The sequence below is a fragment of the Helianthus annuus genome, chromosome 9 (genome assembly GCF_002127325.2).
Source record: "Helianthus annuus cultivar XRQ/B chromosome 9, HanXRQr2.0-SUNRISE, whole genome shotgun sequence".
Classification (NCBI taxonomy): domain Eukaryota; kingdom Viridiplantae; phylum Streptophyta; class Magnoliopsida; order Asterales; family Asteraceae; genus Helianthus; species Helianthus annuus.
In genome coordinates, this window is record NC_035441.2 from 88,090,424 (window position 1) to 88,116,278 (window position 25,855).

The 25,855-nt window shown below is 39.7% G+C and overlaps 1 protein-coding gene and 1 long non-coding RNA gene across 3 annotated transcripts; one reads left to right on the forward strand and one right to left on the reverse strand.

Moving 5' to 3' along the window:
- Positions 1-12,918: 12,918 nt before the first annotated feature.
- LOC110877738 (phosphoglucan phosphatase DSP4, amyloplastic) lies at positions 12,919-17,872 on the reverse strand. Its single transcript, XM_022125935.2, has 14 exons — positions 17,706-17,872; positions 17,544-17,619; positions 17,386-17,448; positions 16,331-16,433; positions 16,179-16,255; positions 15,463-15,539; positions 15,221-15,301; positions 14,946-15,078; positions 14,221-14,280; positions 14,079-14,135; positions 13,811-13,906; positions 13,638-13,697; positions 13,415-13,522; positions 12,919-13,331 (listed from the first exon to the last, which is right to left on the reverse strand). The coding sequence occupies exons 1-14, from the start codon at positions 17,729-17,731 to the stop codon at positions 13,200-13,202; spliced, it is 1,149 nt and encodes a 382-aa protein (XP_021981627.1). The 5' UTR covers positions 17,732-17,872; the 3' UTR covers positions 12,919-13,199.
- A 2,598-nt stretch (positions 17,873-20,470) lies between these two features.
- On the forward strand, positions 20,471-24,606 carry LOC110877739. Of its 2 annotated transcripts, XR_004868321.1 has the most exons (4): positions 20,471-20,986; positions 21,060-22,394; positions 22,476-22,986; positions 23,401-24,606. It is a non-coding gene; the product is annotated as an uncharacterized LOC110877739 (long non-coding RNA). The 2 variants fall into 2 exon arrangements; XR_004868320.1 differs by having other exon boundaries at positions 21,060-22,986.
- The last annotated feature ends 1,249 nt before the right edge of the window (positions 24,607-25,855 follow it).

Genomic DNA, 25,855 nt, shown 5'->3' on the forward strand with positions numbered 1-25,855 from the left:
CACGCATTAAACAGTAGCATAAGGAGTCCATAAGTCCGGCCCATTAACTTAGGCCCGTAACTAAGCAAGCCCAATAAGCGTGGTCTCGAGTCGAGACTGTGCGGTCTCTACTCGAGACTGTGCGGTCTCGAGTGTAGCTGACAGGGTCTCGAGTCGCAATCTAAGGAGGTCTCGGGTTATGCATGTGTTGGTCTCGAGTCGCAACCGGACTCGCAGGCATGGTCTCGAGTCATGCTGGTTGTGTTGATCATATGTGGTCTCGAGTCGAGACTAGGGGTTCTCGACTCGAGACCTGTGTCGCAACCTGTGGTCTCGGCTTGTCATGCTATGGTCTCGAGTCGAAACCAGGGGTCTCGACTCCCCAGCACCTGCTGATCCTTCACAGTTTGTACTATCCAATGAAATTCATGCAGAATTATGTACTATCCACTAAACATGTTTTGTTGTCTAACATTTACCCAAAATGGATCAAACAAATCAGATTTCAAATATTCAATGCACCTTCAAAGCACATTCAAATTGTTCTTCATATATTCAAAACACATTCATCAAGTTCTTCACATATTCATAACACAAACAACCCTTATTCAAACAAGATCGTGAACAACCATCAAACACTTAAGCATACCCCCACAATCTCGGCTCTATACTAAGCCGATTACATGACATATGTAAACCGGTTTCATGAACATCAACAACTAGTGGTTTAAGCTTCATTTAAACACAAAATATCATAACTCTTCATGCAATATATCCAAAATCAAGTCATGTTAACCGATTTATCATCATCACACACATAAAACATCATCAAGCATACACTACACTAGTTAAATCATATCATTCATATTATCATTCAACACCAACAAACATAATAAACATCCTAACATACTAGCATCAACAATAAACATCATAAACACTAACCGGTTGATGGGTCTCAAAGGTGTGTATGAAGCTTCCAACCGATTGTGTGTGTGAGCCGATCCAAGAGTCCAAATCCGAGAATGAGGGAGTGTTTGTGAGGGAAAGTAGGAGAGTGTGTGTGTAGAGGAGTATGTGTGTTGTCAAAGGAAATGGTAAATGTGGCCATGAGTGTAGCATATATACTAGTTCCTCATGGTTCACCCTAATGGGTTTACAAGCCGGCTAAAGGGGTTTACGGCCCAAATGGCCCAACCGGTTACTGTTCACTCGAGACCACATTGTGACAACTCGAACTTTAGACCTATCATTGTGTAACATACGTGAACGTGTTATGATTTTACAAACTGTGATGCTATTGAATGTTATGATGTTACGTATAACTATGTGAATTATTGCGATTAAGTGATTGTTTGAATGATACGTATTACGTGAATTATGTGATTTAATCTTATAATTACCGAACCACATCGAACACAAACCCACTCGGTCCATTTAGTGGACTCGAGACCATGACACAGCCCATGTGGGGTTTTCGGCCCACATCCCCTCTACGTATTTATACACACACACACCTTAGGGTTCTAGTTTTACAACATTGCAACCAAGGAACACACACACAAACTCTCTCTCTCTCTCGTTGCTTGGAAACCGAAGGCACAAGAACATCCGATCATTCTCTTGTCCGGATCACCCTTCTTTACTCGTAATCGGTTAGTGTTTTGTTTATGTTTTTGTGATAAGTGATGTTATGATCTCATGTTTAGATGAAACCGATTAGAATCCGCATGATTGTGAACTAGGGCCGGTTAGATTATGTTGTTTGTGATTAGTCTTCGGATTGATTTCAGATAATCAGGTTCTGTATGAATGATAATCGGATAGGTTGCATGCTAGTTCGATGATATGTGTATGACCCGGTTTAGATTTGTGTGATAATCCGATTTTTGATTTGATGCTGTTATGATCATACTAAATGGTGATGATTTAAAGATATTATGAATATAATTGAATGTTGAATAATCATTGTTTGATCTGATTTCCGAAACTGCCTAAGTTGTTTGCTAGAATCACGGAAAGATTGTTACAGGAATTATGGAAACCAGTTACACACACGGTTGCGACTCGGAACCACTCATTGCGAGTCGGAACCCCACTCGAGACCACAACAGCACAAGCCGAGACCATGGTTGCGAGTCCCGTTGCGACTCGTAACCAGACCATGATGAGTCGAGATCACCAGTTGCGACTCGCAACCTCTTGTTGCGACTCGTAATCTCCGGCTGTGACTCGTAACCACCGGTTGCGACTCGAGATCGCTGGTTGCGACTCGAGACCTCCTTTGCACGTACACTGTTTTGGGCCTACACTGTCACGGGCCCAACCTTATGACTGTTATGTTATTGGACTTGTTTACATAGTTGCTAGTTGGACTGCTTATGTTAATTGGGCCGACTACTTGGACTCGTTACTTGATATGAACTGCTGATACGTTTATATGATTTGTCATGATCATACTTGATACCATACGTGATACAAACGTGCTACATACGAACCTAACTTGCATAGTAACCATGATAGGACGTGGTTGATTCCTTACTTGTATACTTGAGCATTATACTGTCTGCCGAGCAAACCCAGGTGAGTTCACACTCCTACTAAGGCATGGGATTCCCGGGTCGTGGGAATGGGATAAAGGTTACACTTGACTAAGAACGAACATATGCTTTTCCTAGACTATCACCTACCATGGTCCTCGGATGTCAGGACGGTTCCGTAGGTTAGGATAACACCTACGTGGTCATATGCCAATTACTGCCTCGGATGTCAGGCACGCACGTAAAACCTACGTGTACGCATTACTTACTTCTATCCTCGGTACAAAGGATACGTACGTGAAACCCACGTACACCCCCGCGTCTCCTATCCTCGGTTGTGAAGGATACGTACGTAAAACCTACGTACACCCCATACGCGCTACTGTTCTCGGAAGAAGAACAGGGATGATACGAGTAGTTGATACGAATAGTCTAGTGGTCACATAACATGGGAAGCCCCCACCTATATAACTTACTATCGGCCCAGTAGAGCCACCCTTTACTTACTGTTACGCACTTACTTACTGTGAACTCGCTCAACTAGTTTGTTGATCATTCTGTTACATGCCTTGCAGATCGTTAGGTACATGGAGCTTGCACAAGGAGGAGCCGGTCGTTGTGGACAAGGATCGTAATACTCTGTTGGACACTTATGACATTTCAGTATATTTAATTTGGGTTTATAACAATGCTTCCGCTACTTAAACAATGCTTGGTTTTGAAACATCGATCATGTCATGATGAACTACTTTAATGACTTTTAATATTATTAAATGCTATGTTTGATATGATTGATGGCTTGATCCTGGTCATGTCACGCTCCCAAGCGGTGGTACTCCGCGTGTGGATTTTGGGGGTGTGACAGATTGGTATCAGAGCCATTGGTTATAGAGAACTTGGTTTTAATATGGGAAAACGTTTTTTTTTTTATTAAAACCGGACTATAACCAGAACAGTGCTCTCAACGATCCACAACGACGCTTCGCTCCACGTGCAAGACTCGACATTTTAGGTAATAAGGTTTATGTTTATTGCCTACTTGCTGGAATTACTTAGAACTTTGCTCGTGGTATGTTTAGACTACAATGCTCACTATTTGCTATTGCTTAAGAACCCTTACGTGCTTACGCTTTTCTGTCATCGCACTATTCGCGAACTTTTCTCACCTATTTCGCCTTTGACATGAAGATCAATGGCTGGAAGAATTAACATGACACAAGCCCAGTTAGAGGCTCTTGTGCAAGCCCAAGTTGCTGCGGCAGTTGCAGCAGCTCAAGCAGGTAGTATATCCTGCAGTATAGGCACACACTAGGATCCCTAGATCCCACATTCACTCTTGTATTTAACTTGCCCTATTCGTACACAATAGGTCAACACGCGCAGCAGCCTGTCTGCACCTTCAAGAACTTCATGGACTGTCGTCCCAACTCTTTCAGCGGCACAGAAGGAGCGGTTGGACTCCTCCACTGGTTCGAGAAGCTAGAATCAGTATTCGAGATGTGCGAGTGCCCTGAGGCCCGCAAGGTCAAGTTTGCTACTGGCACCTTGGAAGGAATCGCGCTAACCTGGTGGAACGCGCAGGTGCAGATTCTTGGGTTGGCAGCTGCTAACGCCACCCCATGGAACGATTTTAAGGAACTCATCAAGCGTGAGTATTGCACGCGTGAAGATATTCACAAGCTAGAAGACGAGCTGTATAATCTGAAAATGGTTGGGTCGGAGATTGAAGCGTATACCAAGCGGTCAAACGAGCTGGCCGTGCTGTGTCCAACTATGGTAGACCCTCCATACAAGCGTATCGAGATGTATCTCAAGGGGTTGGCACCAGAAATCCAGAGCCATGTTACCTCAGCTAACCTCGACAACATCCAGGAAATCCAGCGTCTCGCTCACCGCATCACCGATCAGGCAGTGGATCAGAATAAACTGCCTAAGCGTGTCAGCGCTACTGCTACAGTCACTTCTTCAGCTACTCCCGTTACCCTCAGTGACAACAAGAGGAAATGGGAGGGGGATTCAAGCAAAGCATCAGTTTCGGTTCAGTCTCAGAATCAGCAGCGAAAGACTGACAACTATCAAAGCCCTAACCAGCAGTCATCAGGTAGCCACAGGCAGGGTGGATATCGCGGAAATCTTCCAAAGTGCAACAACTGCAACAGGCACCACAACGGCCAGTGTACCAAGGGTCGTTGCCAAAGATGCCTCAAGATGGGTCACGAGGCCAAAGACTGTAGAAGCCTTCGTCCTGCGAACCAAAATCAGCAGCAGCCTCACGCTCAGCCTAACCAACAACAGGGCAACAAGGGATGCTACAATTGTGGTGCTGAAGGCCACATCAAGAGACACTGCCCACAGCTCAACAGGAACCAGAACAACAACAACAACAACCAGGGCAACGGCAACAACAACAACGGAGGAAATAACAACGGCAACGAAGCTCGGGGTCGTGCATTCGTACTAGGTCGTGGCGACGCAGTGAACGATCCCAACGTTGTTATGGGTAAGTTTCTCCTCGACAATATTTACGTTACTGTTTTGTTTGATTCGGGTGCGGATACAAGCTATATGTCTGTGAAAATGTGTCAACTGCTAAAACGTGCACCAACACTTTTACCCACCAAACATGTAGTAGAGTTAGCTAACGGTAAAAGTCTAGAAGCCACGCACGTAGTTCAGGGTTGTAACCTTATTCTAGCTGGTCAAGCCTTTTCTATTGATCTCATTCCCATAGTTTTGGGAAGTTTCGACGTCGTGATTGGGATGGATTGGTTATCCCAACACCAGGCACAAATCCTATGCAGCGAGAAGATTATTCGCATTCCTCGTTCTGGTCAGGAACCTCTTGAAGTTCAAGGCGACAAGAGTGGTGCGGTGGTTGGCATCATCTCATTCTTGAAGGCTCAGAAGTGCTTACGTAAAGGTCACACAGCCATTTTGGCTCTTGTTTCAGATGCATCAGTAAAGGAAAAGAAATTGGAGGATATTCCAATTGTACGCGATTACCCTCAGGTGTTTCCTGAAGATTTACCTGGCTTACCGCCTCATCGACAGGTCGAATTTCAGATCGAGCTCGCTCCAGGAGCAGCACCCATAGCTCGCGCACCATATCGTCTAGCTCCATCAGAATTGGAAGAATTGTCAAAGCAGCTACAAGAGCTCTTGGAAAAGGGCTTCATTCGTCCAAGCTCTTCGCCTTGGGGAGCTCCAGTGCTTTTCGTGAAAAAGAAAGACGGTACGTTCAGGATGTGTATAGACTACAGGGAACTGAACAAGGTGACGGTGAAGAACCGTTATCCTCTTCCACGCATAGACGACTTATTCGACCAGTTGCAAGGGTCGTGTTACTATTCCAAGATAGACCTACGGTCAGGATATCATCAACTGAGAGTCCGCGAGGAGGACGTCTCTAAGACAGCATTCAGAACTCGCTATGGTCACTACGAGTTCTTGGTTATGCCGTTCGGACTTACGAACGCACCTGCAGTATTCATGGATCTTATGAACAGGGTGTGCAAACCCTATCTCGACAAGTTCGTCATTGTTTTCATCGACGACATTCTGATTTACTCCAAGAGTCAGGAGGAGCACGAGCAGCATCTACGCCTTATATTGGAACTCCTTCGGAAGGAACAGCTGTACGCTAAGCTTTCTAAATGCGACTTCTGGCTTCGTGAAGTCCACTTCTTAGGCCACGTGGTAAACAAGGACGGGATTCACGTCGATCCATCCAAGGTAGATTCGATCAGAAACTGGCCTGCACCGCATACGCCAACGGAAATACGTCAATTTTTGGGTTTGGCGGGTTACTACAGACGGTTTATTAAAGACTTTTCAAAGATCGCGCAACCACTTACGCTATTGACACAGAAGGGTGTCACCTACCGTTGGGGCAACACGCAGGAAACTGCTTTTCCGTATCTAAAGGATAGGCTCTGCAGCGCACCTATTCTTTCATTGCCAGAGGGCACAGATGACTTCGTGGTATACTGTGACGCATCAATACAGGGTCTGGGTTGTGTATTGATGCAACGTGATAAAGTGATAGCCTACGCTTCTCGTCAACTAAAGGTTCATGAACGCAACTACACGACGCACGATTTAGAGCTGGGAGCTGTTGTTTTCGCGCTTAAGATATGGCGACATTACCTGTACGGTACCAGGTGCACGATTTACACCGATCACAGGAGTCTCGAGCATATCCTTAAGCAGAAGGATTTGAACATGCGTCAACGACGATGGGTCGAGTTACTTAACGACTACGAATGCGCCATCAAGTACCATCCAGGCAAAGCCAATGTTGTGGCTGACGCTCTGAGTCGAAAGGACACCTTACCGAAGCGCGTGCGAGCACTACAGCTTACGATTCAGTCTAGCCTTCCTGCACAGATACGAAATGCTCAGGTAGAAGCATTGAAGCCCGAAAACGTCAAGGCTGAAGCCTTACGCGGCTCACGACAGCAAATGGAACAAAAGGAAGACGGCGCCTATTATGTAACGGGCCGGATTTGGGTCCCTCTCTATGGCGGCTTACGCGAACTTGTGATGGATGAAGCTCACAAGTCTCGCTACTCGGTACATCCAGGGTCAGATAAAATGTACCACGACATCAGCACTACTTATTGGTGGCCTAGCATGAAGGCCCACATCGCTACGTACGTTGGAAAATGTTTGACCTGTGCGAGAGTCAAGGTTGAATATCAGAAACCAGCTGGTCTACTTCAGCAGCCTAAGATACCGCAATGGAAATGGGAAGAAATTTCCATGGATTTTGTTACAGGCTTACCTAGATCTCAGCGTGGGAACGATACAATATGGGTCATAGTTGATCGACTCACCAAGTCTGCACACTTCCTGCCGATTAAGGAAACGGACAAGTTCTCCACTCTCGCAGATGTCTATCTTAAAGAAGTTGTTTCAAGGCACGGAGTGCCCACCTCTATTATTTCGGATCGCGATGCACGATTCACGTCAGAGCTTTGGCAAGCAATGCACAAATCCTTTGGCTCACGATTAGACATGAGCACAGCATATCACCCTCAGACGGATGGGCAGTCTGAGCGAACGATTCAAACACTTGAAGACATGCTTAGGGCATGCGTTATCGATTTCGGCAATGGCTGGGAAAAGCACCTCCCATTGGTGGAGTTTTCGTACAATAACAGTTACCATACCAGCATTCAAGCCGCTCCATTCGAGGCATTGTACGGACGTAAATGCCGGTCACCTCTCTGTTGGGCAGAGGTGGGGGATAGTCAGATCACGGGTCCAGAGATTGTAGTAGACGCCACAGAAAAGATTGCACAGATACGGCAACGCATGGCGGCAGCACGCGACCGTCAGAAAGCCTACGCGGACAAGCGTAGAAAGCCTTTGGAATTTGAGGTCGGAGACCGGGTTTTATTGAAAGTCTCACCCTGGAAGGGTGTGGTACGTTTTGGCAAAAGGGGCAAACTGAATCCGCGGTACGTCAGACCATTCGAAATCTTAGAAAAGATTGGCAAGGTAGCATACAAGTTGAACCTACCAGCTGAACTCGGAGCAGTTCACAACGTCTTTCATGTGTCGAACCTAAAGAAGTGCCTATCTGATGAAGACCTCATCATTCCTTTTAAGGAACTCACTATCGACGAGCAGTTGCAGTTCGTCGAGGAACCAGTTGAAGTCACGGACCGGGATGTGAAGGTCCTCAAAAGCAAGAGAATCCCTCTTGTTCGAGTTCGCTGGAACTCCAAACGTGGCCCAGAGTACACCTGGGAACGCGAAGACAGAATGACAGAAAAGTACCCCCAGTTATTCGAAACCAATGCTACCACTACTGAGGATGAAGCTACTACTTCGGAATTTCGGGACGAAATTCCAGATCAACGGGGGGAGGATGTGACACCCCAGGAAAACCAGTGAATGCTATAACTTACCTAGCTTCCTCAGTGAGTGCATACCAAATTTCGGGACGAAATTTCCAATTAGTTGGGGATAATGTGACAACTCGAACTTTAGACCTATCATTGTGTAACATACGTGAACGTGTTATGATTTTACAAACTGTGATGCTATTGAATGTTATGATGTTACGTATAACTATGTGAATTATTGCGATTAAGTGATTGTTTGAATGATACGTATTACGTGAATTATGTGATTTAATGTTCTAATTACCGAACCACATCGAACACAAACCCACTCGGTCCATTTAGTGGACTCGAGACCATGACACAGCCCATGTGGGGTTTTCGGCCCACATCCCCTCTACGTATTTATACACACACACACCTTAGGGTTCTAGTTTTACAACATTGCAACCAAGGAACACACACACAAACTCTCTCTCTCTCGTTGCTTGGAAACCGAAGGCACAAGAACATCCGATCATTCTCTTGTTCGGATCACCCTTCTTTACTCGTAATCGGTTAGTGTTTTGTTTATGTTTTTGTGATAAGTGATGTTATGATCTCATGTTTAGATGAAACCGATTAGAATCCGCATGATTGTGAACTAGGGCCGGTTAGATTATGTTGTTTGTGATTAGTCTTCGGATTGATTTCAGATAATCAGGTTCTGTATGAATGATAATCGGATAGGTTGCATGCTAGTTCGATGATATGTGTATGACCCGGTTTAGATTTGTGTGATAATCCGATTTTTGATTTGATGCTGTTATGATCATACTAAATGGTGATGATTTAAAGATATTATGAATATGATTGAATGTTGAATAATCATTGTTTGATCTGATTTCCGAAACTGCCTAAGTTGTTTGCTAGAATCACGGAAAGATTGTTACAGGAATTATGGAAACCAGTTACACACACGGTTGCGACTCGGAACCACTCATTGCGAGTCGGAACCCCACTCGAGACCACAACAGCACAAGCCGAGACCATGGTTGCGAGTCCCGTTGCGACTCGTAACCAGACCATGATGATCGAGATCACCAGTTGCGACTCGCAACCTCCTGTTGCGACTCGTAATCTCCGGCTGTGACTCGTAACCACCGGTTGCGACTCGAGATCGCTGGTTGCGACTCGAGACCTCCTTTGCACGTACACTGTTTTGGGCCTACACTGTCACGGGCCCAACCTTATGACTGTTATGTTATTGGACTTGTTTACATAGTTGCTAGTTGGACTGCTTATGTTAATTGGGCCGACTACTTGGACTCGTTACTTGATATGAACTGCTGATACGTTTATATGATTTGTCATGATCATACTTGATACCATACGTGATACAAACGTGCTACATACGAACCTAACTTGCATAGTAACCATGATAGGACGTGGTTGATTCCTTACTTGTATACTTGAGCATTATACTGTCTGCCGAGCAAACCCAGGTGAGTTCACACTCCTACTAAGGCATGGGATTCCCGGGTCGTGGGAATGGGATAAAGGTTACACTTGACTAAGAACGAACATATGCTTTTCCTAGACTATCACCTACCATGGTCCTCGGATGTCAGGACGGTTCCGTAGGTTAGGATAACACCTACGTGGTCATATGCCAATTACTGCCTCGGATGTCAGGCACGCACGTAAAACCTACGTGTACGCATTACTTACTTCTATCCTCGGTACAAAGGATACGTACGTGAAACCCACGTACACCCCCGCGTCTCCTATCCTCGGTTGTGAAGGATACGTACGTAAAACCTACGTACACCCCATACGCGCTACTGTTCTCGGAAGAAGAACAGGGATGATACGAGTAGTTGATACGAATAGTCTAGTGGTCACATAACATGGGAAGCCCCCACCTATATAACTTACTATCGGCCCAGTAGAGCCACCCTTTACTTACTGTTACGCACTTACTTACTGTGAACTCGCTCAACTAGTTTGTTGATCATTCTGTTACATGCCTTGCAGATCGTTAGGTACATGGAGCTTGCACAAGGAGGAGCCGGTCGTTGTGGACAAGGATCGTAATACTCTGTTGGACACTTATGACATTTCAGTATATTTAATTTGGGTTTATAACAATGCTTCCGCTACTTAAACAATGCTTGGTTTTGAAACATCGATCATGTCATGATGAACTACTTTAATGACTTTTAATATTATTAAATGCTATGTTTGATATGATTGATGGCTTGATCCTGGTCATGTCACGCTCCCAAGCGGTGGTACTCCGCGTGTGGATTTTGGGGGTGTGACACACATGGTCTCGAGTCGGGTCCTTGTTGTTTTCGAGTCGCATACATACACGCATACGTATACACATAGCACATAGTCACATAGAATGTACACACATAAATCATATAATTTAACGATTCAATTAGTCATATATGTTCAAACACGTTACATCAAGATACATCAAAGGTTCTAAATTTCGAGTTGTCACACTTGTCATTCCCAAATTATTTCTCACACTTCTCACAAAAGTTGGACTTTTTACAGGATCCTCTACCTATATATATATATAGGATAAGGATCATGTGAGAAGTGATAGGCTAGTTGAGAAACTTGAGAAACATTCTGGACCACACATTTTTCTAAGCCTTTCGTAATATACACATATGTATAGTTTAAAATTGACTATATACATATGTGTATAACTCAATATACATATATGTATATAGTCAATTTTAAACTATACATATGTGTATATTACGAAAGGCTTAGAAAAATGTGTGGTCCAGAATGCTTCTCAAGTTTCTCATATATAGTGGACTTCTCTTAGGATCCCTACCCTATATATATATATATACATATAGGGTTAGGGTAAAATGAAAATTTATACGAGTTGTGAGAACTTAGAGAACTCGGCTTACGAAAGGTACTTTCAAAAAACATTTTTACCAAAAATTCTAAAAAAATCAACATGTCCAAAAAAATATAAAAAAATAAAAATTAGTTTTTTTTTTCATTTACAACAGTCGTAAATGCTGTAAAAAGTGATGTTATGCTTATATCATCAATTTTTTCAGCTACTATATGTTATACGTTTTGGTTATTTTTTCCGAGTTAACTCGCCGCAATGTATGTGTATGGTTCAACGTTTTTACGTCTATATTTGTTTCGTTTAACAGTCCCGTCGTAAAATGCAGGTCCTAAATACTAATTCTCATACAGATAACTCAAATCTGTTAACACAAACGATATGATCCCTCATAGAGGGGACTTTGAACTCTGTAATGGTAAGCTAATAAAATATCGTCGATAAAGGTTAGATTCACAGAATGTGTATCTTTAAGGATACGTGGGTTCAGTCCACACCTTATTTTTGCTTTGATGAAAGGATACCATACCCGACTTGAGCATTAACATTCTTTCCAACATATCACACGTCATATGTCAGCTAGTTGGCCTAAGAGTAACCATGTGGTCAAAGTCTCAAACCATACATTTTTTAGTTTGACTATTCTCTTTGACATTCTCTATAGATACTACTACCTGGTAAAAGGTAAACATATTTTCATGCAACAACTTTTAAGAAGCCGATACATTATCTCACGCCAGACGGTGGTCACTTAAAGAACCTTCTTCCTGGTGCGAAGCTAACGGTGTCTGTCTTGCAAAGATTAGTGATCTATAATTTATGAAGCATTCGAGCCAAGGATAATCCAAAGAGAACCACTTGAAGCCATGGAACCGTTCATGACCTATCAGGGTATTTGTTTCTTCAGTCCTCTTGGTATTACATTTACAATACAATGAGCTAATAAAGGACAAACCTAACAATGTACACGACAAGTCGAGACTTCCTTTAACCTACACCTTGATAACCCATGCACACATAGTTTGTGTTGCCTTCGTTCATATGTAAGATCTACCAACTTCGTGTTTCTTTTTGCTTATTCCAAGTATTTCAAGTGTCATCATAACCAGAGGTGTCAGTTTTCAACATGACATGGAAAGAATCGTTTTATGAACAGTAAACAAACCGTGATCTTTTAACCCATTATTCTTTACAACAAGCCAACCCCATTAACATGTTCACACACCACCTATTAACTCGTTTGATACATTTAGATAAATGGGTTATAAGGCCATGTCCAAGTTACACGATTCTAAGCGTGTGCGAATGATGGTTGATGTTTGTAACATGAGGAAAAATATATATGTTAAAAATATTCAACCAACCGGCTCGAAATCGTCAATCCCAACACAATTCATAATTCTGTAATACAGTATCTTTAAAACTCACACCGAACCCCGTTTAAAACCGGCCCGAGGGCCCTTGAGGTCGCGGGTTCGAAACCTGGTAGCCCCAAGCTCTTCGTTCCCCTCGAGTTGGCAAGGTATTCACCGCCAGGCAGCGTTGTCGGGTCACTAGCTTGGGATGTGGGATCACTTCCGCAGTCAAGGGTACCGTGCATCTACCCTTTTTAAACTCAAACAGAAACATGGCCCAGCCCTAACATAGTAACAGCTACCTTTACCATTTTCATTAAAAATAAAGACAATGAAAATGAGTTTTTCATTTTTTTTCTGTGACTGACGTATATTGATCCTAATAAACATTTCCTAACAGGCTAACACCACTATAGCATTTATTGAATAAATAAACATTTCCATACTGGTTGTAACATATGTTTATTACGTGTAACAAGTATTGCTACATTACCAATTAACCCACCTGCTAGCATTAAAACTTGTACTTCAACCTCTAGCATTGGCATCTACAGATAAACAGTTGTGCATGCCGCCAAAAGCGTTGTATCCTTTTGGGTTTGGAATACAGTTACTCAGCATCTGGGCAGTCGTCAAGGAACTGCTTTACGACTTGTCGCTCATCGGTTGTTAGATCAAAATCATCACTAAGCAATCTCTCCCACAATGCAGTGCTTAAGCTCTCTGGATCATCATCACTTACCTTTATCATCAGTAAACAGTTGGCTTCATCATCAATAGATTATTTGGAGAATGTGATCGATCATTACCGAAAGTGAATCATACCTGGAGGTAGTTGTTGATGTTCCCTTTGTCATCGACCGGAGTTAACAGTTCATGTTTATTGGTCACCCATTCACCATCGACGATGTATTTGTACTCGTAACGCCCTTCCTGTTATATATGTATATAAATAACAGGAATGAGACAGAGCTTTATGCCCATTTGAAAAAGCTCAAAAGCTAAATAATATTATAAAACTCAATTCTTTTCTAAGTAGAAATATTACCGGCAGATCTCTATGAAGAGTCCACGAGCCTTGACTCTCAATATATTTCAGTGGAATTCTCTGCAACAAACCCATAGTGTTAGCGGTTAATACAGTTAAGCAGATGTTTTGTACACTAATAATGAAATATCTTTACATGAGATAACTGAAACCATAACAAGACTATAAGTTACCTGACCCCACCCAATATCAAGTCCAGATATTTCGACGGAAGAACATTCAGCGCCCTTCCATGTCAACGTCACAGGTTTCCTTTTTAGGCCTGTAAGCTGGAAAAACGGTTCGCTTCAAGATCAATCGATTAACAATGTAACACAGTGCTAGAATGAAAGTACGATCAAATAATCAAAAAGTACGCCACACAAGAGCACAAGAATGTCACAAAGCAGAAAAATTAGATAGAACTGAATCCTTCATGAAATAAGAGCTTGAATGACTCACAATATCGACCGTGGCACTTTTTATAGCATCCATTTTGGGAAAACAAGAACGCTTACTCTGCACAGAAAGGATAGGGAGTTACAATCTAATGATGTATACACAGTTAATCATGAGAACTTAATGAAATGATAAATAGATTCACCAGTAGCAAAGTGAGTGCATCATTCAGTTTATAATCTTGAACCCAGAACATGTATGCCAACTGTAAATCATAGAAATCACATTAGTAATATTCCCATGATATAGTATGCTTTAAAAGCGTTGCGAGTGAATATGACCTAGAATATGTATATTTATTATGGGTTGGGTTCATTTTAGAACTCTAAATAACTACAGAACTTTCAGAACTCCTAATAAACAATCATTTTATATATATTGTTTTGTATTTAAGATCTTTTTATCATCTATTATATGTATTTCTTTGATTACATACATGTTAAAAGTAGTTTACATATGTGTAATTATAAAATTACATATAAAAAATGATAAAGTTACTCTTAACATGTATGTAATCATAAGAATACACATAATAAATGATAAAATTATCCTAAACATAAGAATATATAAATAAAAAGATTGTTTATTAGGAGTTCTGCGAGTTCTGTAAATATTTATGGTTCTGAAATGATCATTACCCTATTTATTATAATAGGGATAATTATGAGTGTAAGATATATTGATCATATTATAATTTGTACCTAATGAAAAGGGTAAATATGAAATTTTAAATACTATATGATATTTATTTTTGTTGGTTACGCAAATATGACATTATGCAAAGAGGAACATATGAAATTGACCTAATTATATACAGAAAAACACCCAGAGAGAGAAGTCAAGAAGAAGTTAAGATGTTCGTAGGCATACCGCAGTTCCAGGAGCTCTTCCAAGCCCAGCTGTACAATGTATATAAGCTATTCCGCCATTTCGGTTGATGGCTTTATGCAGTTTGCTCACAACACACGGAAGCCTTAGCCTCAAATCAAATGCATCAAAGTCCCTGCTCCATACACAGCTGACATCAGTATATATTCCAAACACTCTTTATGTCATATATTTTCTCCTATGAACTGACGATGTCTGAAGCGTCACGGAAATGATACCAAAGAGTAAAACAGATTTTAATTCAAATCATATCCAACCTTATTTCTGCGCGTAAGTGTTCAATGTCATCGAAAGTGCTAGCATACTCGCGAATAGCTTCAATGTCCACACTAAAATATCTGGAATACAAGTAAAGGGAAAATAAAATATGTCCCTCTCTAGCTGTGCGTTTAACGTTTACTAGTATGTACCATATACACATAATAAATTGATGTAAGAAAAAGCCAGCTAATTATTTGCTTCATAAAAAGATAATTATATAGCAAGTGCTTTTGGATACTCAAGATCTGAATTCTGTTGCAAGCAATAAATGGTTTTTACCCCAATACTCCGAAGCTTGTCAACGTCTGCAGGAGTCTGTCATTTGGGTGAAACAAGTCAGTTTCAATTAGGTGTTTTAAACGGGTCGTGTTTGTAGGTTGGCTAGTTCAACCCGACCCGAACCCAAAAGCTTTAGATGAACCCAAACCCGAAAATCGTGTCATACATATGAACCCGAATATTCGCAGGTTGACCCAAACACGACCCGTTCAACCCGAATATACTTATTTTTTAATTTTTTTTCCACAAATTAATATATTAAAATTAAATTTACTCAAAAAACACAAATGCATACAATACAATTACATTTAAATTACAAAATCTTATCTCAATTTCTCTTTTTAAGTAATAATTATAGCATAAAATACACACCCAATTTAATTTATGACATAAAACATATTGTAAAAGTATATAATATAATATAAATGGGTCAACCCGACAGGTACACCCGAACCTGACCCATTTGGCCAAACGGGTTCGCAGGTTCAACTTGAAACTTACCCGAACCCCTTTAGACTAAACCCAAACCCGTGAATTTCGTGTTAGGTTCGTGTCGTGTATTGGGGGCGTGACAGAAATTCACACCCTTAGTTTCAATGCGACACGAACCTGTTGAGACCCACCCCTTTTGCCCGGCTTAGTATCACATCTAAGTCTTGGAGAAAGGAAATTTACCTGCAGACATGACCCGACGATCAAATCCGGAGTAATAAAATTGTAGTTCATTCCAAGTTCATGCCTATACGTCAAGACTGAAATCAACATATTAGTGACAAATTATTAGTGAAAGATATATTTGTACAAATCATTATTATGAAGTGACTAACCAGCCCCCATTGCTTCAGTCATGTTATTACTATAAATGTCAGATTTCTCTTCACTCTCTTTTGTATCTTCCGTGCTGACACCGGATGTTGAACTAGGTGTTGCCTGCATAACCAAAAGCATATAATTAGGTTATATTAAATAATGTTCGCTAAAATTTATATCTTTGCACTAAAGATCTGCATGCACTTTAGCAATTACAGTTCTTTCTAAAAGTTAATACAATCACTTCAACCATTGATATTTTTAAGGTTTAATTACTGAGTCACGTTCAGTTCCAAGTGACAAATGATACTTAGGCTTTGAAATTAATTTGGTCATTTTGAGCAATTTTTTTTTTTCATAGATAGTCATTTTGGCCGTTCAAATAAAAAGTCATTTTGATCGACTTTTTAAAAGTGAATGAATGGTTAGACACCAAAGAAAAAAAAGACACTTTTAAAGCTTAGGCGTCAGAATCTCAATAGTTAAACAATATTCCCCGCACCATTTTGCATTTCTAGCCCAACACCGCACCGTTTTTGGTTCAGGTCTGCCGTGATTGGTTGCAAGGTTGCCTCATCTTTTACTAGTTCAAAGGACAAAACGACACCAATGGGGTGGTGGTGGTCCACTGGCAAAGACGACAGAGATTAAAAGAAATTTGTCGTTCAAAAAAAGGACAAAACGGCGCAATTATGGATTTTCAAGGCCAAAATCACACCATTTACTATTTACAAGTCCACGTGGCATCTTTTAATTGGCTATATTTTCATCTGATCATTTATAACCTTGATGAAACTGTCATGATGGCATTACATATTTTTTTTGAATGCTAACGTTACTCTCTCAAACTCCTATATTTACAAACAACTCACCCTTGCTTAGGATTGAACCCAAGTCCTTCCACTAAGAGACAAATAGTAGTCGTTTCAAACATACACCACAAAAAAAAAAAAAAAAAAAAAAAAAAAAAAAAAAAAAAACACCATAAACAATGAATAACAATTCAAATCCAATCAATAATCAATAAGTACCAATGAACAAGTTCAAATCCAAGTATACTAAACGAGCTAACCTGCATCAAACAAATCTGGCGAAAAGCAGTAGCATTCATCAACCGCTTCTCTCGATGATTCATCTAAACACACAAAACTTACAGTTACATCCAAATCAACAGCAATAAGCATACATTAACAGTATAATCCGCAGAAATGATTGCTAAAATGAGATTACCGCCAATTTAACAAAACATGTATGACTTGCCGATTGGAATTTGAACTTTCGCGAAGACATAATCGAATTACATGATCTGAAATCGAAAATGATGAAATGTGTACACAATTATTGTGATTATTTGATGAATTATGACTGAAATTAGCGGAAATTGAAACAAACCTTGGGAGATTTTGAAGGCAATTCATGATTAAAGTGAACGAAACGGAAGAAATCTGAGAAGCTCAGTTGTAGATATTTTTATGGGTATTTGTTTATAATATAATATAATTGGTTTGGAGTAATAAAGGGATCGTCTTTCTCAATATTCTCTAAAATGCCATTCCTTTTTCCCCTGTGATGAAGACATGTGCACGTGACACGGTGCTTTTCAACAAGACGACACGTGCGGCCACACACGAAGGGTGTGCCGGGTGGGTGGGTGGAGCAAGGAGGAGCATGGTACCTGTTTGGTTCCAAATCGAACAGGGAAAATAGGTACCGTACCGAATATACTGGTACTGAAAAACGGGGAAAATGAGTATCGGTACCGAACCATGGTACGGTACCGGTACACAGTACCAAATGCTCATCCCTAGAGTGAGGTGGGGTGGTTGAGTAAGTTTATCTCGCGATAACACCACCGCCAACACTTGGGTAACTGTGGTGATTGAGTTTAAGCAGTGAGTAGTCATCGAAGAGGGAAGAGGAGAGAGATGGGTTAATGTTGGGCCCCACTCCCTTTTAACCAACCATGGTATTTTCTTTTTTTAAAGGAAAAATTATTTAGGTGAGTCACCTCTTATGATTGAGTGTAAAATAGGGAATGGAGATGGAAGTTGGCATGGCCTGCTTTGATTGGCTTTGGTGGGAATTTACCCCTCCTCATAAGGTGATCACCCATCTCACCCTAAAATCTTAATTTCACACCCTGAATACGGGTCGTATAACTTTATATGATTCGTACATAATATTCGGACATGACAAATATTGGGTTGTATAATATTATACGACTCGTATAAATTGAGAAATATTAGGTAGTATAACATTCTATACGGGTCATATAATATTATAGGGGTCCTATAATGTATACATAGAAACAAAAAAAATCTCTGACATTTTTTTGTGCAATAATCAGTTATACGCCCCGTATAACACTATACGGGCCGTATACATGTAGGGGTGTGAAAATACGATTTTACAGGTGTAGGAAAAAGCCTTAAGTTAAACCGTTTAGCCCTAATCTTACTCTTCACAACCGAGTTTTTCGACTAATCGAAGTCAAATGTAATTTATTTAAATATGTTATATGTTATTTGACTTATACCGGTTATCACCCTTACACTTAAGGGCTCAACGTCTCATCGGGGCGATGTTTAACACTCAAACACGCTATTTATAACGTTAAGCCCTAACACATAGCCATGATTTTTTATCAATAATTTTCCTTTCAAGCATCCATCACCTTTCCAAATAATAAACAAAGTATAGCTTGCAGTCATTCAAAAATTGTAACAAGTTAACAATATGGATTTGTAAAAGCCTAAGTACAATTTGGGTCATTCAAATATGTGATACATTGATTAAAAGGCTTTTGCAAACCCAAAATTGTAACAAGTTAACAATTTGTTGACCACAAATCACAATTGCCAAGTGACAGCCTATACAACAACATACATCATTACGTTGGACAAACAATTAGAGGTAGCTGATTGTGTTACTGTTATTTTTTGCTTATCATTACCAAAACTAAAAAAACAAAATTTCTCATTGTTTTTCTTGGTTGTACATGAATCCAAGGTATCTTTATTTTGCTTAGAAAAATATCGTGTATTAAGAACCTTAGAATAATTTTTATATGTAAACGAATCAGTTGAGAAATTCATGATTAGGAGCTACATTTTTTATTTTAATGTAATTTAATATCTACATAAGTAACGGAACGTTTCTTTTATTTCAAGGTTCATGTTTAAATGTATTTTTTTTTTTCAAAAAATAAAAAAACATATCATTTCTCAACATAAATATTCATAAAAAGATTTAAGGGTGTGTTGATGACTATTGAACCCATATATTATTGTTGCCTTTGATTGTAATTTAAATTTTCCTACCCGGGGAATATTTCATGTTCTGAATTTGCTTTCAAACGTCGTTGTTATGTGTGGTAATATTTTATTGTTTTATACTCTTTACTTGACAATACTATTAGTTTTGTTAACAACTCTTTTTGCTATTAATTTCATGTTTCTATAATCTATTTTTTTAGGAAATGCTACAAGAACAAGGTTCCTTTATTACTTCGTCTGTTTTGTTGGAATTGTGGTCGAATCAACTCATTGAACTCTATACGTTTGATGATCAACAATTAAGTCAGACAAATGCAAACGTTACTGAGGAGGTGGTGATAATTGAGAATGGCCAACGTACTGTCTATCAAGTTTACGATGATGACAAGTAAAAGTGTCGTTCAAATCAATATTAAAAGTATTGTTTGCGTTGGTTCTCATTTTCAAATCAATGCTACTTGGTTCTCAGTTATTATCTAAATAATATATATCTTTTTTCTTCTTAGTATTAGTAATTATATGGTAATTGTTACCATTCATAAATCACGTTGTTTGTATTGATCTATTATATACGATTAACATTGACTAATATTATATATATCCCCACAAATTTTATAAAACGGACCATTGTAATAAAATTAATAAAATATTAATATCCTTAAAAATAGAGCAGCCCGTGGGTACCACGGGTTATAACCTAGTATATAAATATATAAATATAAATATAAATAAAATTTAAATTATCAATAATTATATATATATTAAAAACAGAAGCTTATGAATAGTAACCTACAACACTTCCAATACTGTGTATATATATCATTTATGTTGGCTTAATGAAATATATTTGTCATTAGTAAACTGGTTAGTTATCTCTCTCTGTATCCTGATGAACTTGGGTTCGACTCTAACCATCCCTCTTTTAACAATTTTTTTTTTGCCATTTAGGTCTACCAGAGGAGAGAGGTAAAACGTTACAGCCTGTCTCTCTCCTTCAAAACCCTCTCTCAAGACACACACAGCAGGCCTTCGAACACCACAAACATTGTCGCTTTTCCGATCAAAACCTTGGTGGCATTCATCACGGGAAAGACAAAGTACATGAGCGGGAGATGATGATTTGTGGTGGTGAGCAACCAGAGCGACGATATGGGTATAAGAAGAAAGCCCGAGCATAAGAAAGGGTTTTGGACAAAGAGAGGTGCTGGCTCTAGGGTTCCGGCTGTTGGTCCTGGCAACGACCATAACCGACGGTCCCGCGAGCCCAGTGGTGGTAGCGATTTGGGTTGATGTAAAACGGTGGAAGTGTTCAGGTTTTGACAGAGGAGTGACGACTGCCGTTTGAAGGCTTGGTATTCCGGCGAGGTGTTTTCCGGTCTAGATCCAGACAATATTCCGGTAAGCCTCGATTCGATCGCATGTCTCATAATTACTTAAATCGATCTCTATTCTAATGGTGCAAGTTGTTTAGGGTTATTCTAGACCTCCGACCAAAATCCGGTGAACGACGGTGGTTGTAACGGTGAGTGGCGAAGATGACACAAATATAATGCGACGAGTATCATTGACGAGGTAAACTTTTAAAATCCTTACTTTCCGTAAGCGTAGATGTTAATGTTTGTGCCGGAATCGGTAAACGGCAATGACTGTTACCAGTGGTATTTTGAGATGTTTAGAGAGGGCACTGTGGTGTTAGGCCAAATATACTTTTTATGCATTTCTATGAAACTGAAGTTTTCAAATATTTTTGTTGTAGATTTTATGTATTATTCCTAATGCTTTAGTTTTAAATTTGATGCATTTTTGTGTTAATCTGAATTAATTTTATTAGTCGTGTCGCATCTTCATCCGCAGCTGGCTCAAGACAAGATCTGGCTTATAAATTTTATTAGTGTATCCCTTTCAAATTTTGAATTTGAAATTCTGGATGGTAGTTAATCTTTTCATTTGATTTTAACTCAAATTTGTTTAATAACTGCTTGATTTGTGCTCACTTTGTTCAAAATTTTCTAACATTATACCCCCAATTGAAGTTTGAAATTGTGTTAATTTTATATGTTTCATATGTTAGCACATTCAAGCATAGATGATTCTTTGGCATGTTGGTTCAGTTTAAATCAATTGATATATCGATGGGCTTTGGATGATTACTATGGAAAGGGGACCGTGGTTAGGTACTGTGGTTCATCTTTTACTTTTTATTAGTTAGACTCATTTAGTTTGGAAACTGATAGAAAGTGGTAATATTGGTCTAACCCGGGCTTCAAATACCAATGCTTGCCTAATGTTAACAATCAACTTGAACTTGAGGTGCTGTTTATAATCAACGGTCGTCCAGATCCGTTGCCGCCTCCATTTGGTGTCATCTTGTTTGCCTTACCGTTTTGCTCATCGAACCCTTTAGGGTTCCAAGACGACAGTTGTCAGTGGCGATGGTGGCAGGCTATGGATGGTGACGACGGAGTGTTTGTGGTCGTGGGCTTTTTTGATATAGAATACTGTATCATTTATCTTTAACTTAATGAATTTTAAAGTCTATATTTATTTTTAAGAAGTCAATCTCAAATAAATTGTATTAGTATTAGCTCATACCTGACCTTTTATCACCTTTATTCGATAGTCTAGATGCAGCATAATGGTTAAGATGTAGTTATCAATTTTCCTTTGTATTATTTATTCATAATAGAAAAAGAGGATTATTAATGATCTATATTTAGCTGATGTGAGATCAACTGGATCTTCATGACCTTATGCTTAGCCGTTATCATCAGATTTAGAGATACCAAACACATGGGTAATGCTTCAGGTATGGTGTTTTAAGAAAAAAATTAAACAGTTTGTTAAATGCCTAATATACCTTTAATTGATTTCACTATATCGTGATCAGGTTTGACGGGTATAACGATCATGTTGGTTACTACTTGCTTGATGTCTCTTATTTTCGTCTTACACTGGCACCAAAATGTTATTCTTGCAATCGCTTTTGTGGTGTTTTTTAGGATGATTGAAGCACTGTACTTTTCGGCTTTTCTTCTCAAGTTTCTAGAAGGGGCATGGGTCCTCATAGCACTCTCGCTCATTTTCATGCTTGTGATGTACACGTGGCACTATGATACACTTAAAAACTATGAATTTAATATCCAAAACAAAGTATCATACACTTAAAAAATATGAATTTGATATCCATAACAAAGTATCAGTTGATTTGGCTACTGAGCATGTGCCCGACACTTGGTTGGACCTTGCTAGCTAGAAAGCATGCCGAGTTCCAAGACTCGGAACGAAAAAAAAAAGTTAAAGAGTGTTGTATTGTTTTTTCACAGTGAAATACTTCAAAGAGTACAAATACTACAAGTTGGATGGATTGGCTAAAGTCCCAAATGTCAACACAAGTTCAGGTAAAAATTATGTATATCTTTGGATGGGTCAGATTGGGTTTACATGATTCACAATTTGAGTGTGTGTGTTTTTAATTTGACTCTAAATTTTTGAAATCGTTTTAGTTAAAGGCTTCAAGTTATTATATTAATTAAATTATTTTTTTGGTTATTTTTATTTAACTTTTGAGGTTTTATCCTTAATGTTCTGCATTCATCCAGTAAATTGATTTGATTCTAAAGGCAGTGGTACACATTCAGATTTATATAATTGATTTGATTCTAAAGGCAGTGGTTTTCATTAGGATTTATATGTTGTATGTCGTTGGATTGCTAATTGTTTTTTTCAATGTATCAAAATTAAAGCAGTTTGTAGAATCTTTATATCTATCTACAGATGGTTTTTCTGATGGTTTTTCTTATGATGTGTCATAGCACCAAGCCAAACACCCACGTGGCAGGTTCCGTCGATACATCCGATCTCCCCAGCTACAGTGTTCGGGTTGAATCCTCCTATTGTTTGCAGTAATTCAATTTAAGTAGCCGCAACGCGGCGACACGAAAAAAAACCTAGTTAGTTTAGTACTCAACATTGTGACAAGATTTCTTAGTACTCAACATTGTAACAAATGGAACATTAATACTTGATTTTGCAACAAAAAACTATTAGTACCAAACATTGAAATTTTACAAAAAACTATTTAAATTTGATGATTAAATAAACGTGTGAAATAATTATATCTATGTTTCCGGTTTTTTTATATAAAACGATTAAGAAGTAGAATAAAGTGGGTAAACTGAGAAAAATTATTTAAACTAGAGTTGTGTATGGTCAGCTGGGTTGGTTTCAGGCCCAAACCAAACCGAAACCAAAAATTCGGTGGATTTTAAAGACCATCGTTTCAATTAGAATTTTGGTCGTTTATCGTTTAGTTGTCATGTAGGTTGGATTGGTTTTGGTTGACTTGGGCCTAGGGGCCGGGCTACAATTAAAAAAATATATTTCCGTACATTTACATTTACATTTACATTTACATTTTCCTACAAGAGGGAATAGTTCCCGTTTCTCATTGGCTAAGATGGGCGGCCACCCAATGGCATGTAGTGGCATTACTAATGTGAGGAATAGTGTCAGGCTGCTGTCTGGCAATTCCCCATTGGTTCGGGTATTTATGAGTTTACCCCCGTTTAAAATTACGAATTTGCCCCATGTTCAAAGTTACGATTTTGCTCCGGGTTAAAAATTACAATATCGTCATCGTTTTAATTTTTTTTTAAATGTGTGTCAGGGAATAGTGTCAGGCTGCTGCATGGCACTCCTTCATTGGCCCGGGTATGTTACGATTTTACCCCCAGTTCAAAATTTCCTATATTTACATTTTCCTATGAGAGGAAATAGTTCCCGTTTCTCATTGGCTAAGATGGGCGGTGTAATAACCCGACTTTTCGGATCGTTACCCATCGATGTCATTTCTTTCTTAATTGCTTGTACTCCCGAGATTTCGATTAACGTAAAAGGGTTAAACTATATTTTCAATACGCATTTTAAAACGCTTATTCAAAACGCGGTTATCGCATGTAAACGGCGTTTACAACGCTTACTACTTAATGCATTATATCGCATGTTACATCGCTTGTTTAGACTAAACGCTATCACAACGCAAACTCAACGCAGACTCGAAATGCGGATTTACTTATGTTATGTGTGATTTTGTGTGATTATTTATTTAAATGTTATGTGGTTATCAACGCAACGCTTATACGCTCAAACGCTCACTCGCAACTCGACTAAACGCAATGCAACACTTAACACACGAAACGAAAGTTGGAAAACTAACAAACACAACTCGGTTGTCCGAATGGACATCCGATCGAATGGGCATCCGACCGGATGACCATCCGCTCGGATAACCATCCGTCCGTATGGCCATCCGACCAAACACCACATCGCGCACCGACTTAAACCTTCGCACCTCCACTATAAATACTGCCGTACAGCCCTCATTCTCTGAGTTGACACTTCCATCCGTTCACACGCTCTCAGTCACTCCTAATCGCGAATCAATGCCATTTTGTAAGCTTCTCTTCTCAAATCTTGTACAATCTTCATCTCTAAACACTTCTACATCATCTTCTTCATCAAAATCACACACAAACACTAACTTTTTCCCTGAAATCACTGATTCTGACCTCTTGAAGGTGGTTTTCACTCTTTTTGCTTAGGCAAACTGTTGTGGGACACCATTTGATCGGGAATGGTTCTAGATCTAAAGGATTTCACACTTTTTAACTTAATCTCAACAAGGTTTCAACACTTTTCAATTGTTTTCGACTTTTCTTCACTTTTCTACTCAAAACTGATGGAATCTGGACTCAATCAGACTCTCGACTCGTTCCTTAGCCGAGAGCCGGCTTGAAAACGGATTTCCGCCGGAGAGATGGACCGATTAACGGGTCGAACATGAAATTCCAACAAGAACAGTGAGTCTGATCGAATGGGCTGAGACCATTCGACCGAATGAGCTGGACTTGGTGTGTTTCCGTTGTTTGACACGTCGTCACGCCGTCTCCGTTAAACTTCAAACTTTTACTTGGAAAATTTTACAAAAACTTCAAACTATAGATCACCCACTCGAATGGCCATCCACTCGGAAGGCCATCCGACCGGATGACCATCCGTTGGGGTGACCTTTCCCTTTTAATTTCCAATATTTAGAACGTTTTTTACTGAACTTCGAACTTTAACAATTTTACAGACAAACACATCTCATTCGAATAACCATACATTTGAATGGTCATCCGCTCGGATGACCATCCATCCGGATGACCATCCACTCGGATGGGTTATACCCATTCGTTCGGATCACCTTTCGAACACTCTACCATCCGA

Coding starts and splice junctions, on each gene's coding strand:
- LOC110877738 (XM_022125935.2), bottom strand. CDS start 17,731: ATGAATTGCCTTCAAAATCTCCCAAG. Junction 17,620..17,705: donor TGCCTTCAAAATCTCCCAAG/GTTTGTTTCAAT, acceptor TTTCGATTTCAG/ATCATGTAATTCGATTATGT. Junction 13,698..13,810: donor TTGATATTGGGTGGGGTCAG/GTAACTTATAGT, acceptor GGTTTGTTGCAG/AGAATTCCACTGAAATATAT.